The 19,484-nt window shown below is 44.5% G+C and overlaps 1 protein-coding gene across 1 annotated transcript; it reads left to right on the forward strand.

Moving 5' to 3' along the window:
• The first annotated feature begins 18,153 nt into the window (after positions 1-18,153).
• LOC100284209 (erg28 like protein) lies at positions 18,154-19,125 on the forward strand. The gene is made up of 3 exons (NM_001157104.2): positions 18,154-18,363; positions 18,464-18,670; positions 18,789-19,125. Exons 1-3 carry the CDS (start codon positions 18,228-18,230, stop codon positions 18,869-18,871), a joined length of 426 nt encoding a protein of 141 aa, NP_001150576.2. The 5' UTR covers positions 18,154-18,227; the 3' UTR covers positions 18,872-19,125.
• Positions 19,126-19,484: the final 359 nt, after the last annotated feature.

Below are 19,484 nucleotides of genomic sequence, written 5' to 3' on the forward strand. Positions count from 1 at the left end.
TAGAGATATGCCTAGGAAAAATATTCATCATGTGCCTAGGAAGAATATTGTTCATGTTCCTAGAAAAGTTATGAATGGTCCCTCTACAATTTATCATGCTTTAAACGCCTCCTTTGCTATTTGTAGAAAGGATAGGAAGATAGTTGCTAGGAAATTAGGGGCAAAATGCAAGGGTGATAAAACTTGCATTTGGGTCCCTAAGGAAATTGTGAGTAACCTTGTAGGACCCAACAAGAGTTGGGTACCTAAGACCCAAGCCTAAATTTGCCTTGCAGGTTTATGCATCCGGGGGCTCAAGCTGGATTATCGACAGCGGATGCACAAACCACATGACGGGGGAGAAGAAGATGTTCACCTCCTACGTCAAGAATAAGGATTCCCAAGATTCAATCATATTCGGTGATGGGAACCAAGGCAAGGTGAAAGGTTTAGGCAAGATTGCAATATCAAATGAGCACTCTATCTCTAATGTGTTTTTAGTTGAGTCTCTTGGATATAACTTACTATCTGTTAGTCAATTATGCAATATGGGATATAATTGTCTATTTACAAATGTAGATGTGTCTGTCTTTAGAAGAAGTGATGGTCCACTAGCATTTAAGGGTGTACTAGACGACAATCTTTATTTAGTTGATTTTGCAAAAGAGGAGGCCGGTCTAGATGCATGCTTAATCGCGAAGACTAGCATGGGCTGGCTGTGGCATCGCCGCTTAGCACATGTGGGGATGAAGAACCTTCACAAGCTTCTAAAGGGAGAACACGTGATAGGTTTGACTAACGTGCAATTCGAAAAAGATAGACCTTGTGCAGCTTGTCAAACAGGTAAACAAGTGGGAGGAGCACATCACAGCAAGAATGTGATGACCACTTCAAGACCTCTGGAGCTGCTGCATATGGACCTCTTCGGACCTGTCGCCTATCTGAGCATAGGAGGAAGTAAGTATGGTCTAGTTATTGTTGATGACTTTTCCCGCTTCACTTGGGTGTTCTTTTTGCAGGATAAGTCTGAAACCCAAGGGACCCTCAAGCGCTTCCTCAGGAGAGCTCAAAATGAGTTTGAGCTCAAGGTAAAAAAGATAAGGAGCGACAACGGGTCCGAATTCAAGAATCTTCAAGTGGAGGAGTTTCTTGAGGAGGAGGGGATCAAGCACGAGTTCTCCGCTCCCTACACACCTCAGCAAAATGGTGTGGTAGAGAGGAAGAACAGGACGCTCATTGATATGGCAAGGACTATGCTTGGAGAGTTCAAGACCCCCGAGTGCTTTTGGTCGAAAGCCGTAAACACGGCTTGCCAGGCCATCAACAGGGTCTACCTACATCGCCTCCTCAAGAAGACGTCGTATGAGCTTCTAACCAGTAACAAACCCAATGTATCTTACTTTCGTGTATTTGGGAGCAAATGCTACATTCTAGTGAAGAAGGGTAGAAATTCTAAGTTTGCTCCCAAAGCTGTAGAAGGGTTTTTGTTAGGTTATGATTCAAATACAAAGGCGTATAGGGTCTTCAACAAATCATCGGGTTTGGTTGAAGTCTCTAGCGACATTGTATTTGATGAGACTAATGGCTCTCTAAGAGAGCAAGTTGTTGATCTTGATGATGTAGATGAAGAAGACGTTCCAACGGCCGCGATACGCACCATGGCGATTGGAGATGTACGGCCTCAGGAACAATTGGAGCAAGATCAACCGTCTTCCTCAACTATGGTGCATCCCCCAACTCAAGACGATGAACAGGTTCATCAACAGGAGGCGTGTGATCAAGGGGGAGCACAAGATGAACATGTGATGGAGGAAGAAGCGCAACTGGCACCTCCAACCCAAGTTCGAGCGATGATTCAAAGGGATCATCCCGTCGATCAAATTCTTGGTGATATTAGCAAGGGAGTAACTACTCGATCTCGATTAGTTAATTTTTGTGAGCATTACTCCTTTGTCTCTTCTATTGAGCCTTTCAGGGTAGAAGAGGCATTGCTAGATCCGGACTGGGTGTTGGCCATGCAGGAGGAACTCAACAACTTCAAGCGAAATGAAGTTTGGACACTGGTGCCTCGTCCCAAGCAAAATGTTGTGGGAACCAAGTGGGTGTTCCGCAACAAACAGGACGAGCACGGGGTGGTGACAAGGAACAAGGCTCGACTTGTGACAAAAGGTTATGCCCAAGTCGCAGGTTTGGACTTTGAGGAGACTTTTGCTCCTGTGGCTAGGCTAGAGTCCATTCGTATCTTGCTAGCATATGCCGCTCACCATTCTTTCAGGTTGTTCCAAATGGATGTAAAGAGCGCTTTCCTCAACGGGCCAATCAAGGAGGAGGTGTACGTGGAGCAACCCCCTGGCTTCGAGGATGAACGGTACCCCGACCACGTGTGTAAGCTCTCTAAGGCGCTCTATGGACTTAAGCAAGCCCCAAGAGCATGGTATGAATGCCTTAGAGATTTCTTAATTGCTAATGCTTTCAAGGTTGGGAAAGCCGATCCAACTCTTTTCACTAAGACTTGTGACGGTGATCTTTTTGTATGCCAAATTTATGTCGATGACATAATATTTGGTTCTACTAATAAAAAGTCTTGTGAAGAGTTTAGCAGGGTGATGACGCAGAAATTCAAGATGTCAATGATGGGCGAGTTGAACTACTTCCTTGGGTTCCAAGTGAAGCAACTCAAGGACGGCACCTTCATCTCTCAAACGAAGTACACACAAGACTTGCTGAAGAGGTTTGGGATGAAGGATGCCAAGCCCGCAAAGACTCCGATGGGGACCGATGGACACACTGATCTCAACAAAGGAGGTAAGTCCGTTGATCAAAAGGCATATCGGTCAATGATAGGGTCATTACTTTACTTATGTGCTAGTAGACCGGATATTATGCTTAGCGTATGCATGTGTGCTAGATTTCAATCCGATCCTAAGGAGTGTCACTTAGTGGCAGTGAAGCGAATCCTTAGATATTTTGTTGCTACGCCTTGCTTCGGGCTCTGGTATCCAAAGGGGTCTACCTTCGACCTAATTGGATATTCAGATTCCGACTATGCTGGATGTAAGGTCGATAGGAAGAGTACATCGGGGACGTGCCAATTCTTAGGAAGGTCCCTGGTGTCATGGAATTCTAAGAAACAAACCTCCGTTGCCCTATCCACCGCTGAGGCCGAGTATGTTGCCGCAGGACAGTGTTGCGCGCAACTACTTTGGATGAGGCAAACCCTCAGGGACTTTGGCTACAATCTGAGCAAAGTCCCACTCCTATGTGATAATGAGAGTGCTATCCGCATGGCGGAAAATCCTGTTGAACACAGCCGCACAAAGCACATAGACATCCGGCATCACTTTTTGAGAGACCACCAGCAAAAGGGATATATCGAAGTGTTTCATGTTAGCACCGAGAACCAGCTAGCCGATATCTTTACCAAGCCTCTAGATGAGAAGACCTTTTGCAGGTTGCGTAGTGAGCTAAATGTCTTAGATTCGCGGAACTTGGATTGATTTATAGCATAGATGTGTTTATGCTTTTGATCATGTTCCTTCTGCATTTTGTTGCTTAATAATGGTGCTCAAGTTGTACAAACACTCCCTGGACCTCACAAATCAGTTGCAAAGTGATGCACATGTTTAGGGGGAGATGTGTTACAACTTGACCCTTTGAGACTAACCATGTGCTTGAGTTGGCTTGTTAGTCTCAAAGGAGGTTTGAAAGGGAAAAGGTGGACTTGGACCATGCAAGACTTCCACTGCACTCCGATGAAAAGAGTAAATTTTCCAAGTTCATCTTTATACTCTTATTGCCTTTGTACTCTTATTTGAAGATTTTGGTGAGGCGATGGGGTTAAAGGGCCAAGATTAATCCCGTTTTGGTGCTTGATGCCAAAGGGGGAGAAAATAAAGGCCAAATCGATTAATGGATCAGCTACCACTTGAGAAATTTTGAAAATAGTAGAATAGAGAGTAGAATAGAGCTTTTGGTTTGGCAAAACTCTTTTATTGTCTCTCTTGTCAAAAGTTGGTTTCTTGTGGGAAGAAGTCTTGATTATGAGAAAAAGGGGGAGTTTTTGAAATCCTTGATCAAATTTCTTTGGAATACCTCTCTTTATGTCTCGACTAGTGGATTTGACTTAGAGATAGGAATTTGAGGTTGATTTGCAAAAACAAACCAAGTGGTGGCATAGAATGATCCATATATGTCAAATTGAATCAAAACAATTTTGTGTTCTTATTTGATGTGATTTTGTACTTGTTCTACTTGCTTTATGTTGTGTTGGCATAAATCACCAAAAAGGGGGAGATTGAAAGGGAAATGTGCCCTTGGGCCATTTCTAAGTATTTTGGTGATTTAGTGCCCAACACAAGTGCCTAAGTGTAAAAAGGTGGACAAAGTACAAATCAAGGATAAAGGTATGTTTCTCAGACTTAGTACATTGTTTTATGGACTAATGTATTGTGTCTAAGTGCTGGAAACAGGAAAAATCGAATTGGAATTGTCTTGGCTCGAGCAGCCAAGACTCTGCTCAGTCTGGGAGCACCGGACTGTCCGGTGGTGCACCGGACAGTGTCCGGTGCGCCAGGCTGGCTTGCGCGAAGTGGCCGCTCTCGGGAATTCACCGGCGACGTACGGCTATAATTCACCGGACTGTCCGATGTGCACCGGACTGTCCGGTGAGCCAACGGTCGGCCGGGCCAACGGTCGGCCGCGCAATCTGCGCGGGACACGTGGCCGAGCCAACGGCTAGAAGGGGGCACCGGACTGTCCGGTGTGCACCGGACATGTCCGGTGCGCCAATGGCTCCAAGTCTACCAACGGTCGGCTTCACCATTTAAGGAAAGAAATCAGGCACCGGACTGTCCGGTGCGCCAGTCGACAGAAGGCAAGATCAGCCTTCCTAGATTGCTCTCAACGGCTCCTAGCTGCCTTGGGGCTATAAAAGGGACCCCTAGGCGCATGGAGAAGCACACCAAGCATTCCTACAACATTCCTAAGCACCAAGACATCGATTCCGCGCCTTTGATTCTTTGTGATAGCAATTAGAACTCTAGTGGAGTGGTGAACTCATTGAGTTGTGTTGTGAGCTCTTGTTGCGACTTGTGTGCGTGGTGTTGCTGTGATTTTGTGTCTTGTGTGCGTTGCTAATCCTCCCTTGCTCTGTGCTTCTTTGAGAACTTCAAGTGTAAGGGCGAGAGGCTCCAAGTTGTGGAGATTCCTCGCAAACGGGATTGAGAAAAGCAAGCAAAACACCGTGGTATTCAAGTGGGTCTTTGGACCGCTTGAGAGGGGTTGATTGCAACCCTCGTCCGTTGGGACGCCACAACGTGGAGTAGGCAAGCGTTGGTCTTGGCCGAACCACGGGATAACCACCGTGCCATCTCTGTGATTGATTTCTTGTGGTTATTGTGTTTTGTTGAGACTCCTCTCTAGCCACTTGGCATTTACTGTGCTAACTCTTAACCAAGTTTTTGTGGCTTAAGTTTTCAAGTTTTACAGGATCACCTATTCACCCCCCCCCCCCTCTAGGTGCTCTCAGGTGGCGGCGAGTGTTTCTATGGTCGGCGGCAACTCGGGCGCGAGGGAGCAGACGAACGGTGGCTCAGGCGAGCGGGAGCGGACAACCGGCAGCGGTAGGCACGACGAGCAGGCGTAGACGCGTGGCTCAGGTGCGTGGCTTGGACACGCAGGAGCTGACGGGCGGCGGCAAAGGGAGACTAGTGGCGCGATGGGCGGCGACGGCATGGAGAACTGGATGCGATGGGAGAGAGAAAGGGAGAAAGGAGAAGAGAAGCCGAGGCATGGTTTTCTTAAATCCAATAAGAACGTCAGCTAGGGGAGGGCTTGTAACACCCCATGTGTTACTTAGGGCTTCTACTCAGCACCTCACTAAAACCCCATTTTTCATGTGGGTTACTTGAGCAAAGACACCAAACTTGAGAGCCAAGATCCTAATTTAGTAATAATCATCTTGGGAGACCTATCTAAACCATACCATGCAATTCAAAGAGGGAAGGTGACCAAAATCTAAGGCATACCACCCTTGTGCATATGTAACACAAACATGAATTGGGCAAGAAAACTATGGGATTACATTATCATGACTTGGACCCTTGATAAAAATTGTAGCACCCCAAATTACCTACAAAAGATGGTAAAGAAAATGCCCCAAAAAGGTTTTTACATAATCTCCAAAAGGGTCACTCAAGTGAAGGAAAAAAAGAAAAACAGATTTTCCTTAACTTATTTTCAGCCCCTCTAACAGAACCGAGCATGTTCCATTAGCTACAAACCTCAAAACTAATTGCTCCGATGAACAAAGACGTGCCTAATCTCTAACCCAAACACATGCCAGAAGATGGCATTAAAACTTAGAGATTTGACAAGACAAAACAAGGTTTTTCTCTCAGATTTGCCCACTAAGACAAGCCGACCTTAGGGACAAGATTTCTCCTTATCATTGACATGAAACTCTTCGGGCATTGCACCAAAACGACAGAGTGTAGAGAGGAGAAGAAATTATATAAACGGATTTTTGCCCAAATTGGCTCCGATTTGCAACCTATGGACGCTTGAAAACGACACAACCCAATAGAGCCACCCATTCGACCGCAGGTCTAAGCCGCGGAGCGCGCTATTGGCCACTCTGTGCATGCCAAGCAGCGCTCGCGCGCGTGCCCCATGTCACGGCCAGACACCGCAGCGTCGCGCACACGCCTGTGCCTAGAAAGACACCCCTACCCTCGAACTGTTCTTCCCGCAAGCCCCTGACCAGTTGGCAAGTGCGCCCTCGCCAGAATTTCGCCCGAGCAGAGCGCGCCACCACCCGCCATTGTCACCCGAGCCCCGACCACCGTGCCCTGGCCATGACAGCCACACTTCGCCCGAGCAAGCTCCACAGTCAGCTTTTTTGGGTCGCCGTGAAGCTCCTCGGCTAGCCCCCGCACTCTCTACTCCCCTGCAGTTGCGTGCCACCATTCGCCGGACTTCATCCGCCCACCTGTGAACGTGGCCAGCGCCACCCAGTACACTGTCGCCCGATTCCTTGCGCCAGCAGCATCCTCGACCTCCAGTGAAGCTCCCCAGCCAGTTGAATCGAGCTCGGTCATCACTGTTGATAGGAATTTGGAGCCGCCGCCGACCACCGTCGCCTACGCACGTGGACCGAGTAGCTCCGACCACCACCGTCCATGACCCGACCATCGACGTGATCGCTCGAGCCTCCCCGACCTCTCACTGGAACTCTACTGTCATCGGTGAGGGAGAGGAGCACGGGTTGTATAACCTGAAAACCCAGGGGGTTTCCGCAATGGTAGAGACTCAGGAGAATAGTGCGCCAAAGACCGGTTTGTGAGAAAGGAGAGAAGAAAAACCTAGGGACCCGAGAGCAAGATGTTTTTCCTTTTCCTTTTTGAAATTCCATTTCATTTTATTATGCAATAAACTTGGAAAAGCCATTACTCAAAAACTAATTGTCCAACTTTGGTCAAACAAATTTTGCTAGACTATGTGCAAATTAAACTTTAGAGCAAAAATAGAGAACCCCCTAGTCAAATACTGGAAGTTTTTATTTAATTTAGAGCATAAGTTAAAATGTGGAAATAAAAGTAAAAATAGTATAACTTTTGCACTATGGCTAGGAAAATATGGTAGATGCCTACTCAAAAGTAAACCCCCACAAAAAATACTATACACCATGTCTACTCAACAGTAAACCCCCACAAAAATACTATACACCCTAGTTCACCCAATTAAGTAGGATTTTTAAATTGATTTAGGTTTCTTCCTATTCTTTTGAAAATTGGAAACATGATCTAAAAATGTAAAACAATAGACAAACTTATTTTTCTTAGAGTACTTAAGTAACATGGCTCCAAGGAAAAATATAGAAAGGGCATAGTTTAGCAAGGAAATATGGTACCCCCTGCCCCATGAGAGAATTAGAGAAAACTTTAGAAAATCATAGAAACATTTACTTATAGAGAAAAATTCCCAACCTTAGGAATGATTGCTCTTGTCCAAAGAAAAGTTTAGAAAAATTACCAAATATGTTGTTTGACATTTTTCAAAAAGAAAGTTAGTTAAGAGCACCTTCTAGCCCCAAAACTTTAGAAAATCACCACAAAATATCCACCAAGTGTCATGTGGTAAAATTTGGCACAAGACCATGTTATCACTTCTGAATGCTAGGAAAAATGACCATTATGGTGGTTGCCACACCTAAATAAGAAATGCAGTGTAAAGTGTCCGCTCTGCCCTAATCCTTGTTATTTTTGTCCAAACCAGACCCTAATTTCTCTGGACCCTAAATTTCTAGGATAACCTAATTTAATCAGTACAAAGCTATTCTATTTTTTATGGAATTTTTGGAAATTCTAAAACTTAAAGTGTAGTTCAAAGCACCATTAAAAGCTTAATAAGAGAAGGAAAAAGGAGAGAAAATAAAGGTTGACCAAATGAACTTAAAAGATACTAGTAACCTACCCCCCAAACTTATCAAGACCCCTTCTCAAGTGACTCAAATGATTGTTGGGGGCCTTCGGCTTACGAAGGTCCTCAAAAACAGGATTTAACAGTATTTCTGGAGTATAATATGTGAACAGGTATCTTCGGACTCGAGTCGATATCACAGTAGGAGAAGCCCAAAATAATACGAAGGTTGATACAGCGCCGAAGATGTGAGCGGGAAAGCTTCGGCGTGGTAGCAGAAAATGAAACCGACTTAAAGATGAAAAGGCCATTCAGACCTCAGTGGATTACTATAGAATTATTATCAAATGTAAAGGGCATGAATGTAATTTTGTATGGGCTATGTACCGTGTCTATAAATAGGTGAACAGTACCCCCGTACTATTCACGCGGACTTGGCATTTGCTTTTGTGTCACACTTGTATTTTCATCTCCTTCCAAGCCGAAGGTACATTTGTAATTTGATGTCATTACTATTTCTTTATAAACATAGTGCAGAGATAAGTTGATAATAATATACAATTGTCTATGTTATTCTTCATATTTCATATGATTCATTCTTCATCATCGTATGTTGTGCTTACGAAGGTGCGCCCTTCATAACCTTCGTCCGAAAATCATTATATCCTAAGGGAAATAATGCTTCGAAGGACGAGGGACTTTATCGTTTAACATTTTCTATGTTGCCTTGTTCTTAACCCGTAGCATTTGAGAACAAGTCCCCAACATTGGCGCCCACCTCCGGTGAACTCACTTCCACTCTTTGAGTTTTTGAACACCTTCGGCGATCATAAACCTTCGCTATGGCGCCGAAGAAAGCTTCGGCAACTGGGGCTGCAGCTCTGTAACCGCTGGACCACAATCAGGAGACCGTCTCCCTTCGGGAGGCCCGAAGCCAGAAAAGGAAGGCTGTCAGCCCGACACCGCCAGAGGATGAGATAGACCAAGAAATCAGAGACATGGAGATGCTTCATCAACAGGTGCAGAGGAAGAAGGAAAAGATAGCCAGGCTAGCTGAACTGCAAAGGCAGATAGACGAAGCCTCTGAAGAAGTTCGTCATCTTACTCAGGATGAGCAACACCGAAGGCCTCAGCACCAAGACCTTCATCAAGAGGGTTTCCCCAACGAAGATGACTGGTATGACAATTTCCATCATGGGAATTTTGTTTTTGATGACGCTTCTCCTCTGTCCGCTGAGCTGCAGGCTACACCTTGGCCTCCGTCCTACAAGCCGCCTCAGCTTCCCATATTCGATGGCCACTCAGACCCGAAGCAGTTTCTGATGAGCTACGAAGCAATAGTATCTTCGTATGGTGGCAATGCTGCAGTCATGGCCAAATCTTTTGTTATGGCTGTCAGGAGTGTTGCTCAAACCTGGTATTCCTCCCTTCGACCAGGAACGATCACTTCATGGCAAAAGCTGAAGGACTTGTTGTTAACCAGCTTCCAAGGGTTTCAGACGAAGCCGGTCACTGCTCAAGCCCTATTCCAGTGCACACAGGATCACGAAGAATACCTTCAGGCGTACGTCCGGAGGTTCTTGCGTTTGAGGGCACCGGCACCAACGGTGCCCAACGAGATTGTCATTGAGGCCATGATCAAGGGGCTTCGGCCAGGACCTTCAGCTCAGTACTTCGCTAGGAAGCCTCCTCAAACTTTGGAGAAGCTGTTCCAGAAGATGGACGAGTATATTCGGGCCGATAATGATTTTCGTCAAAGAAGGGAGGAGGCTTTCAGGTTTTCTGAAATGACCAGGGGCTTCGGAGGAAGATTCTATCCGAGGCACGTTAGGACAATCCATAACTCTACTCAAAATGATGATAGGGGGAGCCAGCAGCAAAGGCCACAGTGCTCCTCGCAGGCTTCGGGGCAACAGCAAAGCTCCTTCCGACCACCAGCTCCAAGAGGCAGAGGCGCCAGGGGCTTCGGCGGAAGATTTGGAGATCAACCAAGAAGAATTTTTTGCTTGTTCTGTGGTGAGAACAAGGGCCATACCACCAGGATGTGCCATGTTACCATCCAGAAACAAAAAGAAATAGCCGAAGCTGCGGCACAACAGGCTCAGCCGAAGCAGGTCATGCACACTGCTTCGTATCATTCGCCTTACATCCCAGAATATGTAGGCAACCACCCTGCAGTTTCTGTTGCTTCGGCGAGTCAACCTCAAGCTTCCTGGCAACAGCCTCCGCCTCCACCACCGCTACAACAAGGCCAACAGCCAGAAGGGAGCCAATATGCTCCACACCAAAGGGACTTCAGAGAACAGTCCGAAGCTCGCACAGTCAACAGCACTGTGCCAGAGTCGAAGCACATCTATTGACAAATATCCTACCTTGATAGCAGTCTTTTTCATTCAGTTTTATTTTCTGTGTAATAAAGGACATTTTTCAAATTCCATGTAATAGTTTCGTTGTTTGCCACAAGGGAAATATATTTTCTTCACAGGCTTAAGTCGTTAAAGCTTAAAAGACTTGCGATAACAAGGAGGACCTTCGAATTATCAAAAAAATTTCGAAGCAATAAAAAGTCGTTCTAAGGAACGCAGAGTAAGTTTGCTGAAGTCACAAAAAGTCGTTCCAAAGGGAGCGCAGTGTAAGTTTTCTGCTCCAAAGTCGTTCCAAAGGGAATGCAGAGCTTACAGCGAAAAGTCAACGCTGATACCGCCTAAAGTAAAAGGCGAAGCGCGAAAAGTCAACGCGAATACCACTGAAAGTAAAAGGCGAAGAAGCTCCTAAGGGAGGCTTACAGCGAAAAATAAACGCTGATTCCGCTGAAGTAAAAGGCGAAGAAGCTCCTAAGCGAGGCTTATATCAAAAAAGACAACGCTGATTCAAAAAGATTATGTGTTTTATCGCAGGAATGTGTCTGTATCTTCGGAATAAACACCATTTTACATAACATAACATCATCACATCATTTCGCATAGCATAAGCATCATACATCATGCTGCATATGGCACAAGAAGGGGACACAATATCGATCTTCAGAAGAATGTTTTGAAAAAGGGGAAAATCATGCTAAGTCGCAAGGAGATACACTATTGATCTTCGGAAGTGTACCTTCGGAAAATATCTTCACGAAGCTCAGATATTATTTATCAGAACACTACGGATATTGTTGTGACAAATAAAAATTCTTCTTCACGAAGCATGAAAAGAAGGGAAGGTGTTTTTTCGTCAAAGACTCAAAAACGGTACGTATGTAAAATTTCATGCATCGTAAAGAATTGAACAATAAAAACGGGTATATTACATTCAGGGCTACAAGATGTCACACATGTTACATTTCAGAAGTTTTTACAATAATACTTAATCTTCTCTCAGAACAACTTCTGCAGCCTCATTCAGGAGCCGATTAACAACTTCATCCATGATAGCTTCAGCCATCTTTTTAATTTCGTCGTCTCCTTTCGGGTGAGGGCCCGGAGACGCTTTAGTAGGATCTGAAGGAGGATAGGATACGACTACATTGCTATTACAAATTGCGAACGAAGTTTAAAACCAAAAATTACAACACAATAAAAACCATTAGTTAGTACCTAGTTGCCCTTCGGGCTCTGCGCTCTTCTCAGCAGCCTCAGCCACTTCTCTAGCATCGTGAATACCTTTCTCGCTTTTTTGGATAATTTCTCGAGCCATTTCTCGACCGCCATTATCCCAGATATCGGTGAAAATTTTTCCACCAACCATGCTAGCCTCGGCTGAAGGATCTCTCGCATCTTCGAAGGACAAGGTAGCTTCGGATTGCGCTAAAATCTTTACATGCTCGCAGCCCTTTTTCTCCAAAATGGTGGCAATCCCCCTGGCACCTGAGAAAGCACATATGTCTCCACGGCTATTTAAAATTTCTTCGAAGGCCTCAGCTTCGTGATTAATCCATTCGATGGGACCTTCGGGGTTGCCTCTTGTAAAATTTTCTTCGCTCGAGAATGCGCCGACGCTGGCGAAGCTAGCTTTCAACTTCTTAACACACTCCACAGATTTGTTATAGCATCTTTTTCTGGACGAACGAAGCTCTTCAACAGTTCCCTCTAAATGATTTGCCCATTGGTCGCTAAGTTCTCGCCTCGTTTCTTCAAGTATGCGTTCCTCTTTGGCTCTGGCCAGTTGTTTTCGAAGATCTTCAATTTCACGCTTCTGAGCCTCAGCTTGACCTTTAAAAACAGCTTCGTCTTCTTTTATTCTATTTATCAATGAATGTAATATTTTATCTTTTTCGAGACCTTCGTTCCTCAGTTCAATTACTTCGGAAGGAAGGTTGCTCAGGGCTATAGCGCACCCTTCGTCTTCGGCATCTTTTTGGGCCCTGAGGGCATTGCTAAGTATAAGGCCCTGCAAAGAAAAATGTGTTTACGTCAATAGATTTAAATAAACGAAAAATTTTGGTCTCAACAAAAAGATACAAAGATCTCATTTTTTGCACCTTTAAGCTATTGTATGCCAGGCTGTCGGCCAGTTCGTTTTTCGACAACACCGAGAGCCCGTCTTCTAGTGTTGGGAATCCGAAGCTCTTGCTTATCTCCCGACAGACAGAAATCTCCTTGCTGTCAGGGAGACAATACAAAAAGTATTCTTCTCCACTGCCGTTGAATATTAACGCCCCCTTTGGATACTTCAGTTTTTGGGCGTAAAGCTGGGCCTCTTGCTTCTCTTTTTCTGATAATTTTTTCCCCGAAGCATGACGAACAATATAATCAAGGACTTTGGGGGATGCTTCGGGGGAAACAGCACTGATTTCTTCAACAGGAATTGGATCCGTTATTTTTTCTTCCTCGGTTTCTAAGGATTTTACCTTCGCAGGCTCTGAGGGCCCAGCTTCAGCTTCTGTTTCTTGCTCTGGAGCCTTAGTATCAGAAATTTCAGTTTTCGCTTCGGAAGGTGCAACAGTCTTCTTCGGAGTTGTGCTTGAGGACTTAATTGTTTCCAGAACATCTAGCATGTTAACCATTCTTTTTCTTTTCGGAGTCACTGTTGGCCCCTTTTGGATTTTTGTTGTCTCAACATTTGCTGAAGGACTTAAAACTTCTGATATTTTTGATCCTTCAGCTGATCCTTTTGCTTCTTCCATTTTTTCTGACGATGGCGCTTCGGCCATCTCTTTGGTCTCTGATAACAAAATCTTTGGTTCTTCCAATTCTGTTCTTATTGGCGCTTCGGTCATTTCTGCGATTTCTGCCAGCAAGGTTGGCTGTTCAGCCTCGGAGGCCGAAGAGGTTTCTCCGGTGAACTCAGGCACCGAGGCTGGTTCAATATAACGTGGCCGATGTGTGAGGACCTTTATCCTTTTTCTTTTCGGTGATGGCTCACTAGGAGCAGCTGCAGCTTCTTCTTTCGCAGAGGTCGTGCCTTTTCTTTTCTGCCCTCGAATGGGATAACGATAGTCAGGGTAGACGAACCCAATTGCGTCAAACACTCGGTTCAATCTTTTCTTTTTCCGGTCTCCGAAGGCTGCTGACAATGCAGTATCTTCGGCCTTCGAGTAAGCCCCAAGCAGTTCATCACTTAAATTTTCAATGCTTTTTAGCCAGTCATCATCTGGCTCAACGAATTTATCTCCGAACTTAAAAGTATACTTCAGCCTGATAAGACCACCTTCGTCAGCCTCCTTTATGATCTCTTGCGGCATTTCCCATTTTTCCGCGAGTGGCCATACTCTGAAGGCAATATGTTCTTGGACCAAATCTCTCGTTCCAATAAAAGAACAAATAACTCCGAAGGCTCTCTGGCATTCTTCGGCAGCTTCATTCATTTCAACCTTCGGCCTCCGCAGGCCGAAGCTTTGCCAAATAGGGCGCATAATTATACCTTTAATATCTTCTCGTGCTTTCAGGTCATTCTTCACATAAAACCATTCTGTCATCCAGTCGTCGGGCCATCTCTTCCGAAAGGTTGGCACGGGACAGCTTGACCCAGACCGAGAAACGAAATTGTAGCAGCCAAAATTATTGTGATACTGTTCCTTACCCCAAGGTTTTGTCTCGTATGATAATTCGTGTATATTGCAGAAACTTTTTACATCAGGCTCCAGACCTTGGCTTCTCACGGCCCACACGAAGATATTCAGCCTTATGATTGCTTCGGGGGTAAGTTGGTGAAGATACACTTCGAATATTTTCAGCACCTCTACGACAAAATTGCTCAGGGGAAATCTAAGTCCAGCTTTCAAAAAGCTTCGGTACACTACGACTTCATTTTCTTCAGGGTTCGGACAAGTCTTTTCTCCTTCGTCGGCCCTAACAACGGACAAGTCCCGGAAATACCTTCCTCTCATATTGACAAGATGATTTTCTTTGATACTTGATTTGCCGAAAACCGCATGGCTTGGTCGCCAAGGGCGATCTTCGGAGTCTTCATCACCACTATCCACATCATAACTGTCGCTGTCACCAGTATCTTCAGACAAACCTTCTAAAATCTCTTGGGTGATTTTTTCTGTATTGGTCTTCGACATTGCTATAAGAAACCCCATATTCTTCTCTTCATCGAGACTTAGCTTCATCTCAGCAGCAGCCTTCTTATCTTCAGACATCTTCGGAAACACTAAAAAACTGTTTTCAATGCCGAAGCTTCAAAACTTAAAAAGCTAAGCAAATCTTGTTGCGCAAGAGCTAAAAATTGAGTGAGCGGGAGCAGATGGCAAGAGAGCGTGCCAAATGAGCTTGCGGTATGATCTTATTTATACGCCCAGTGCGTTGAAAATTGAAAGACCCCGCCTGTCAGTGAATGTTGCTATTCTAGCAAAGGGAAGGTGTTTTTTCGGACCTTCGGCTTAAAGCCTTCGTCCATGTCGCAATCTAAATTTATTATTTTAAACAAATTAATATTGCGAGGGGCTACTGTTGGGGGCCTTCGGCTTACGAAGGTCCTCAAAAACAGGATTTAACAGTATTTCTGGAGTATAATATGTGAACAGGTATCTTCGGACTCGAGTCGATATCACAGTAGGAGAAGCCCAAAATAATACGAAGGTTGATACAGCGCCGAAGATGTGAGCGGGAAAGCTTCGGCGTGGTAGCAGAAAATGAAACCGACTTAAAGATGAAAAGGCCATTCAGACCTCAGTGGATTACTATAGAATTATTATCAAATGTAAAGGGCATGAATGTAATTTTGTATGGGCTGTGTCCCGTGTCTATAAATAGGTGAACAGTACCCCGTACTGTTCACGCGGACTTGGCATTTGCTTTTGCGTCACACTTGTATTTTCATCTCCTTCCAAGCCGAAGGTACATTTGTAATTTGATGTCATTACTATTTCTTTATAAAAATAGTGCAGAGATAAGTTGATAATAATATACAATTGTCTATGTTATTCTTCATATTTCATATGATTCATTCTTCATCATCGTATGTTGTGCTTACGAAGGTGCGCCCTTCATAACCTTCGTCCGAAAATCATTATATCCTAAGGGAAATAATGCTTCGAAGGACGAGGGACTTTATCGTTTAACATTTTCTATGTTGCCTTGTTCTTAACCCGTAGCATTTGAGAACAAGTCCCCAACAATGATAATCCACCTTTTATTAAGATTTAGCCATACCACTAGATGCCACTCCTAAAGGTTTAACCCAATGAAAATATAATTCCATTTTTATTAAGAAACTTAGTTTTACTTCCTACATCCCTCAAATAAAAATGTGCATGACATAGCATTTATACATATAACTTGCGCATTGCATTCATTAGATTGCAATCTTGCGGACGAAGAGTATGTGATGATTTCGGAGCAAGGAACTGAACAAGAAGTCCAGGTAGCTCCTGAACCTGCCATCGAAGAACTCCCCGCTGCACCCGCAACCGAAGGTAAGCCCTAGTTTTTATGCATAACCATTATATATGCTATTTTATTGAAATTATTATTTGTAAGCTTCTAATGTGCACTTAAGTGTAGGAATTGTTTGAAACCCTAGTTGCTTGAACTCTGGTTCCTTTTGAGATGGATACTAGTATGCTAGGTCGAGTAGCTGCTTGCTAAGTTAAGGTCCGGTAGAAGTCAACTGATTTTTCTAGCACTCGTACGAGGTCAGAAATTGGTTGTATTCTTCTGGATAATGAGAACTATGATTGTCTATGGACATGGGTCCAGGGTGGATGCCCTATCTATGAGACGGAAATAGAATTAAGGATTAATGTGTGGTACCGTGAGTCAAGCGTTTGAATGTACTAATAAACACATGTCGTGAAATATGGTAACCGACAAGCCAAGTACCTGATTGAACTTACACGCAGACTTCCCCCTCATTGGTCATGAGATGGAGTCTCCCATGCTAGCTATGGTGGATACAAGTGTGGTCATTGCACAGCGGCAGCCGGGGCCAGTGGAGCATTGTATGCCAAGACCGCGAGCCCTGTTCTGTTGACAGGGAATCGATGGAAACAGTTGACGTGTGTGGGGATGGAATGCCCTGACATGTCGTGTGTTTAGGTTTACCTTGCAAGTTTAAAATCCCTATTCAAATCGTCTGCTTCTCGCAGCTAATGAGACTGCTTGATCCATGCTTCTACATCGAGTAAGAAGTAAACTAAGGTTTCGTGAGATAAAGTGTTGATTACATTAATTGCTTGCTATCATGTATGATTAGAAGGAAGTAAACCTAGTTTCAGTAATATTGTAGAACTTGAATAAACTAAAATTTTACTTAAAGTCAGCTAGTACATTTGGCAAACCAAACCACTCAGCCAATCAACTTCATGGTTTAGAGGTAGTGCATTAGACTCCTCACACCGGGTAAGTCTAGCTGAGTATTAGTATACTCAGCTTTGCTTGTGGCATAATTTTACAGGTTTGTTGCAAGACATGGTTGATGATGTGACTTGGCCAGCCACCCTGCCACTGGTTTGGACATCGAGTGGGATGCTGCCTCAGCAAGAGAGGATCGGTCGGAGTAATGGGCCAGGCTTCGCCCTACTCCCCATTAATTGCACTACTCCCCATTTATCGAAACAATGTCTTTCCAAGTTAAACTCCAATTCATGTAATAACTCAAAGTAATTCTTTAATTTGTGGTTTTATGTTTTATTTTATCTCTTTGTGTCTCACGTTCGTATAGGAAATGGTACTCGATACTTGTTAGTGGTTTCATCGGACTAGATCCGACGGACTAAGAGTTTATTCCGATTTAAGTTATGATTGCCTTCAAGGCGATGCTTGATCACTTATTAAGCTGGAATAATTTAGGTAGTTCCACTATAGGGCCGACGTTCTTAACTCTTTACGAACGTCGGTTTGGAATGGACCGACGTGCTTAAGTTTAAGTACGTCGACGGATGGAAACCGACGTTCTTATCTAATTTAAGAACGTCGGTGCCGATGTTCTTAAAATGGCCTACGTTTTTTCTGTTTCTCCTACAGTGACTTATGCTATTGGAAGCTAATTACCATATGTTAATCACAGAAGTTATTTATCTTCCCACATTAATTCTAATGATCGACAATAGTTAATAATACCTTCGAAAGTCTTCATTATTGCTGGGACTGGCAAGGAGTTATGTCGTGCTCAGTGCCATAAATAAATAAAATCAAGTTGTTCGTTTGACTTTAATCTAAAACTGTTTTATTTTTTGTTCATATAAATTATAGCTGTAACAGTCTGAATAGCTGATTTTAATCCGAAGCAAACGGATCGATGAGACTGAGCGAACTGGTGCAAATAAATCGCAGCAGCTCTCAATATTTTTTTTTCTTGCATATAAGTAGTCTCGATCAGGCTCGCAGCGCGGTTTCCTCAGCTCAGTCTATCATTCCATTGTCTGGTCATTTGTCCCCGGCCGGCACGTAATAATCACCACTATGGCCAGCGGACGGAGAAAGAGCGGCATTCCAGCTCTGGGGTGGTGGCTCATGGCAGTCGGCACCATCCGCTCCGCCATCGTGTGGTCCTGCCTCTTCAGTTCTGCATCGCTCTGCTTGGCCGTCTACCCCGAGAGTAAGATCAACATGCATGCTTCTTTTTTTTCAGTTTGTTTTGCTGCTCGGACCTATTAGCTTACTAAATAAACCGTATCTATCCTTTGGCTCTTCATCAGTGACCGGCGTGCAGGAGCGAGCTATGGCTGCGTGGACTCTGCTATCCTGCACGCTCTGCTTCCTGTGCGCGTTCAACATGGACAGCAAGCCGCTCTACGTGGCCACCTTCATGTCCTTCGTCTACGTCGCCGGCTACCTGCTCGTGGAGTGCTTCTTCTACCACAGCGTCCATGCAGCCAGTATCGCTCCGTACTGCTTCATCGCAGGTACGGTAGCGACCCTGTTTATAGCTAGTAAATAAATGCCTTCCGTCATTAGCTCTGACTGATGGCATGTAGTATATATATCTAACTAAATTTTCCTTTTTCATCGTCACTGCTGCAGGGACATCCATGGTTTGGATGCTGCTTCAATGGAACTCCCATGGCCGTGGCCGCCGTCCCCGTGAGGCTAGCAAGCAGCCCTGATCCAACCTCTGGTTCTTTTGCCATCGATGTGATTGGGGCGGTCTACTATACAGACGATGAATAAATTATTTATTTACAAAAAAATGTATTATATATATAAGATGCACACCGAGTTCCGTACGTTGTTGCTGTTGACTTGTTGAATGTAAGAAGTGACGACTAGAATGGGTGTCGTCTAAGTTGAGTTGTATTGTGTCGTAGCATCTTGATATAACCCTATAATCTGTTGTTGGAAAAAAATGTTTGCTCAGTCACATCGCCCAAGAGAACTCTTTTAATAGTACACACCTTTAAGTAAACCATAAATATTTCTACAAACTCAACATATCCTGTATTTGTTGGTGCTTGCATCGTAGGATGCAATGAGCTAGTGTTTGTTTATTATGAACCAGGCTCTACGCGTTCGAGATGTGTGTTTGGTTACCTGCGTGCAGATGTGGAGTTAGACTCGCACGATACTTAAAGCACCTTGAGCCAGACTCTCTATAGGCACGAGCAAATTGATCGCATCGCTGGAGCCAGGCTCCCTTCGGCCTGGCTCATGCAGCCGGGCTACCGGGAGAAGCCAACCAAACAGACGGAAAGTTAATCTGAACCCATTGTCCAACAATAT

This window comes from Zea mays, chromosome 10 (assembly GCF_902167145.1).
Source record: "Zea mays cultivar B73 chromosome 10, Zm-B73-REFERENCE-NAM-5.0, whole genome shotgun sequence".
NCBI classification, from domain to species: domain Eukaryota; kingdom Viridiplantae; phylum Streptophyta; class Magnoliopsida; order Poales; family Poaceae; genus Zea; species Zea mays.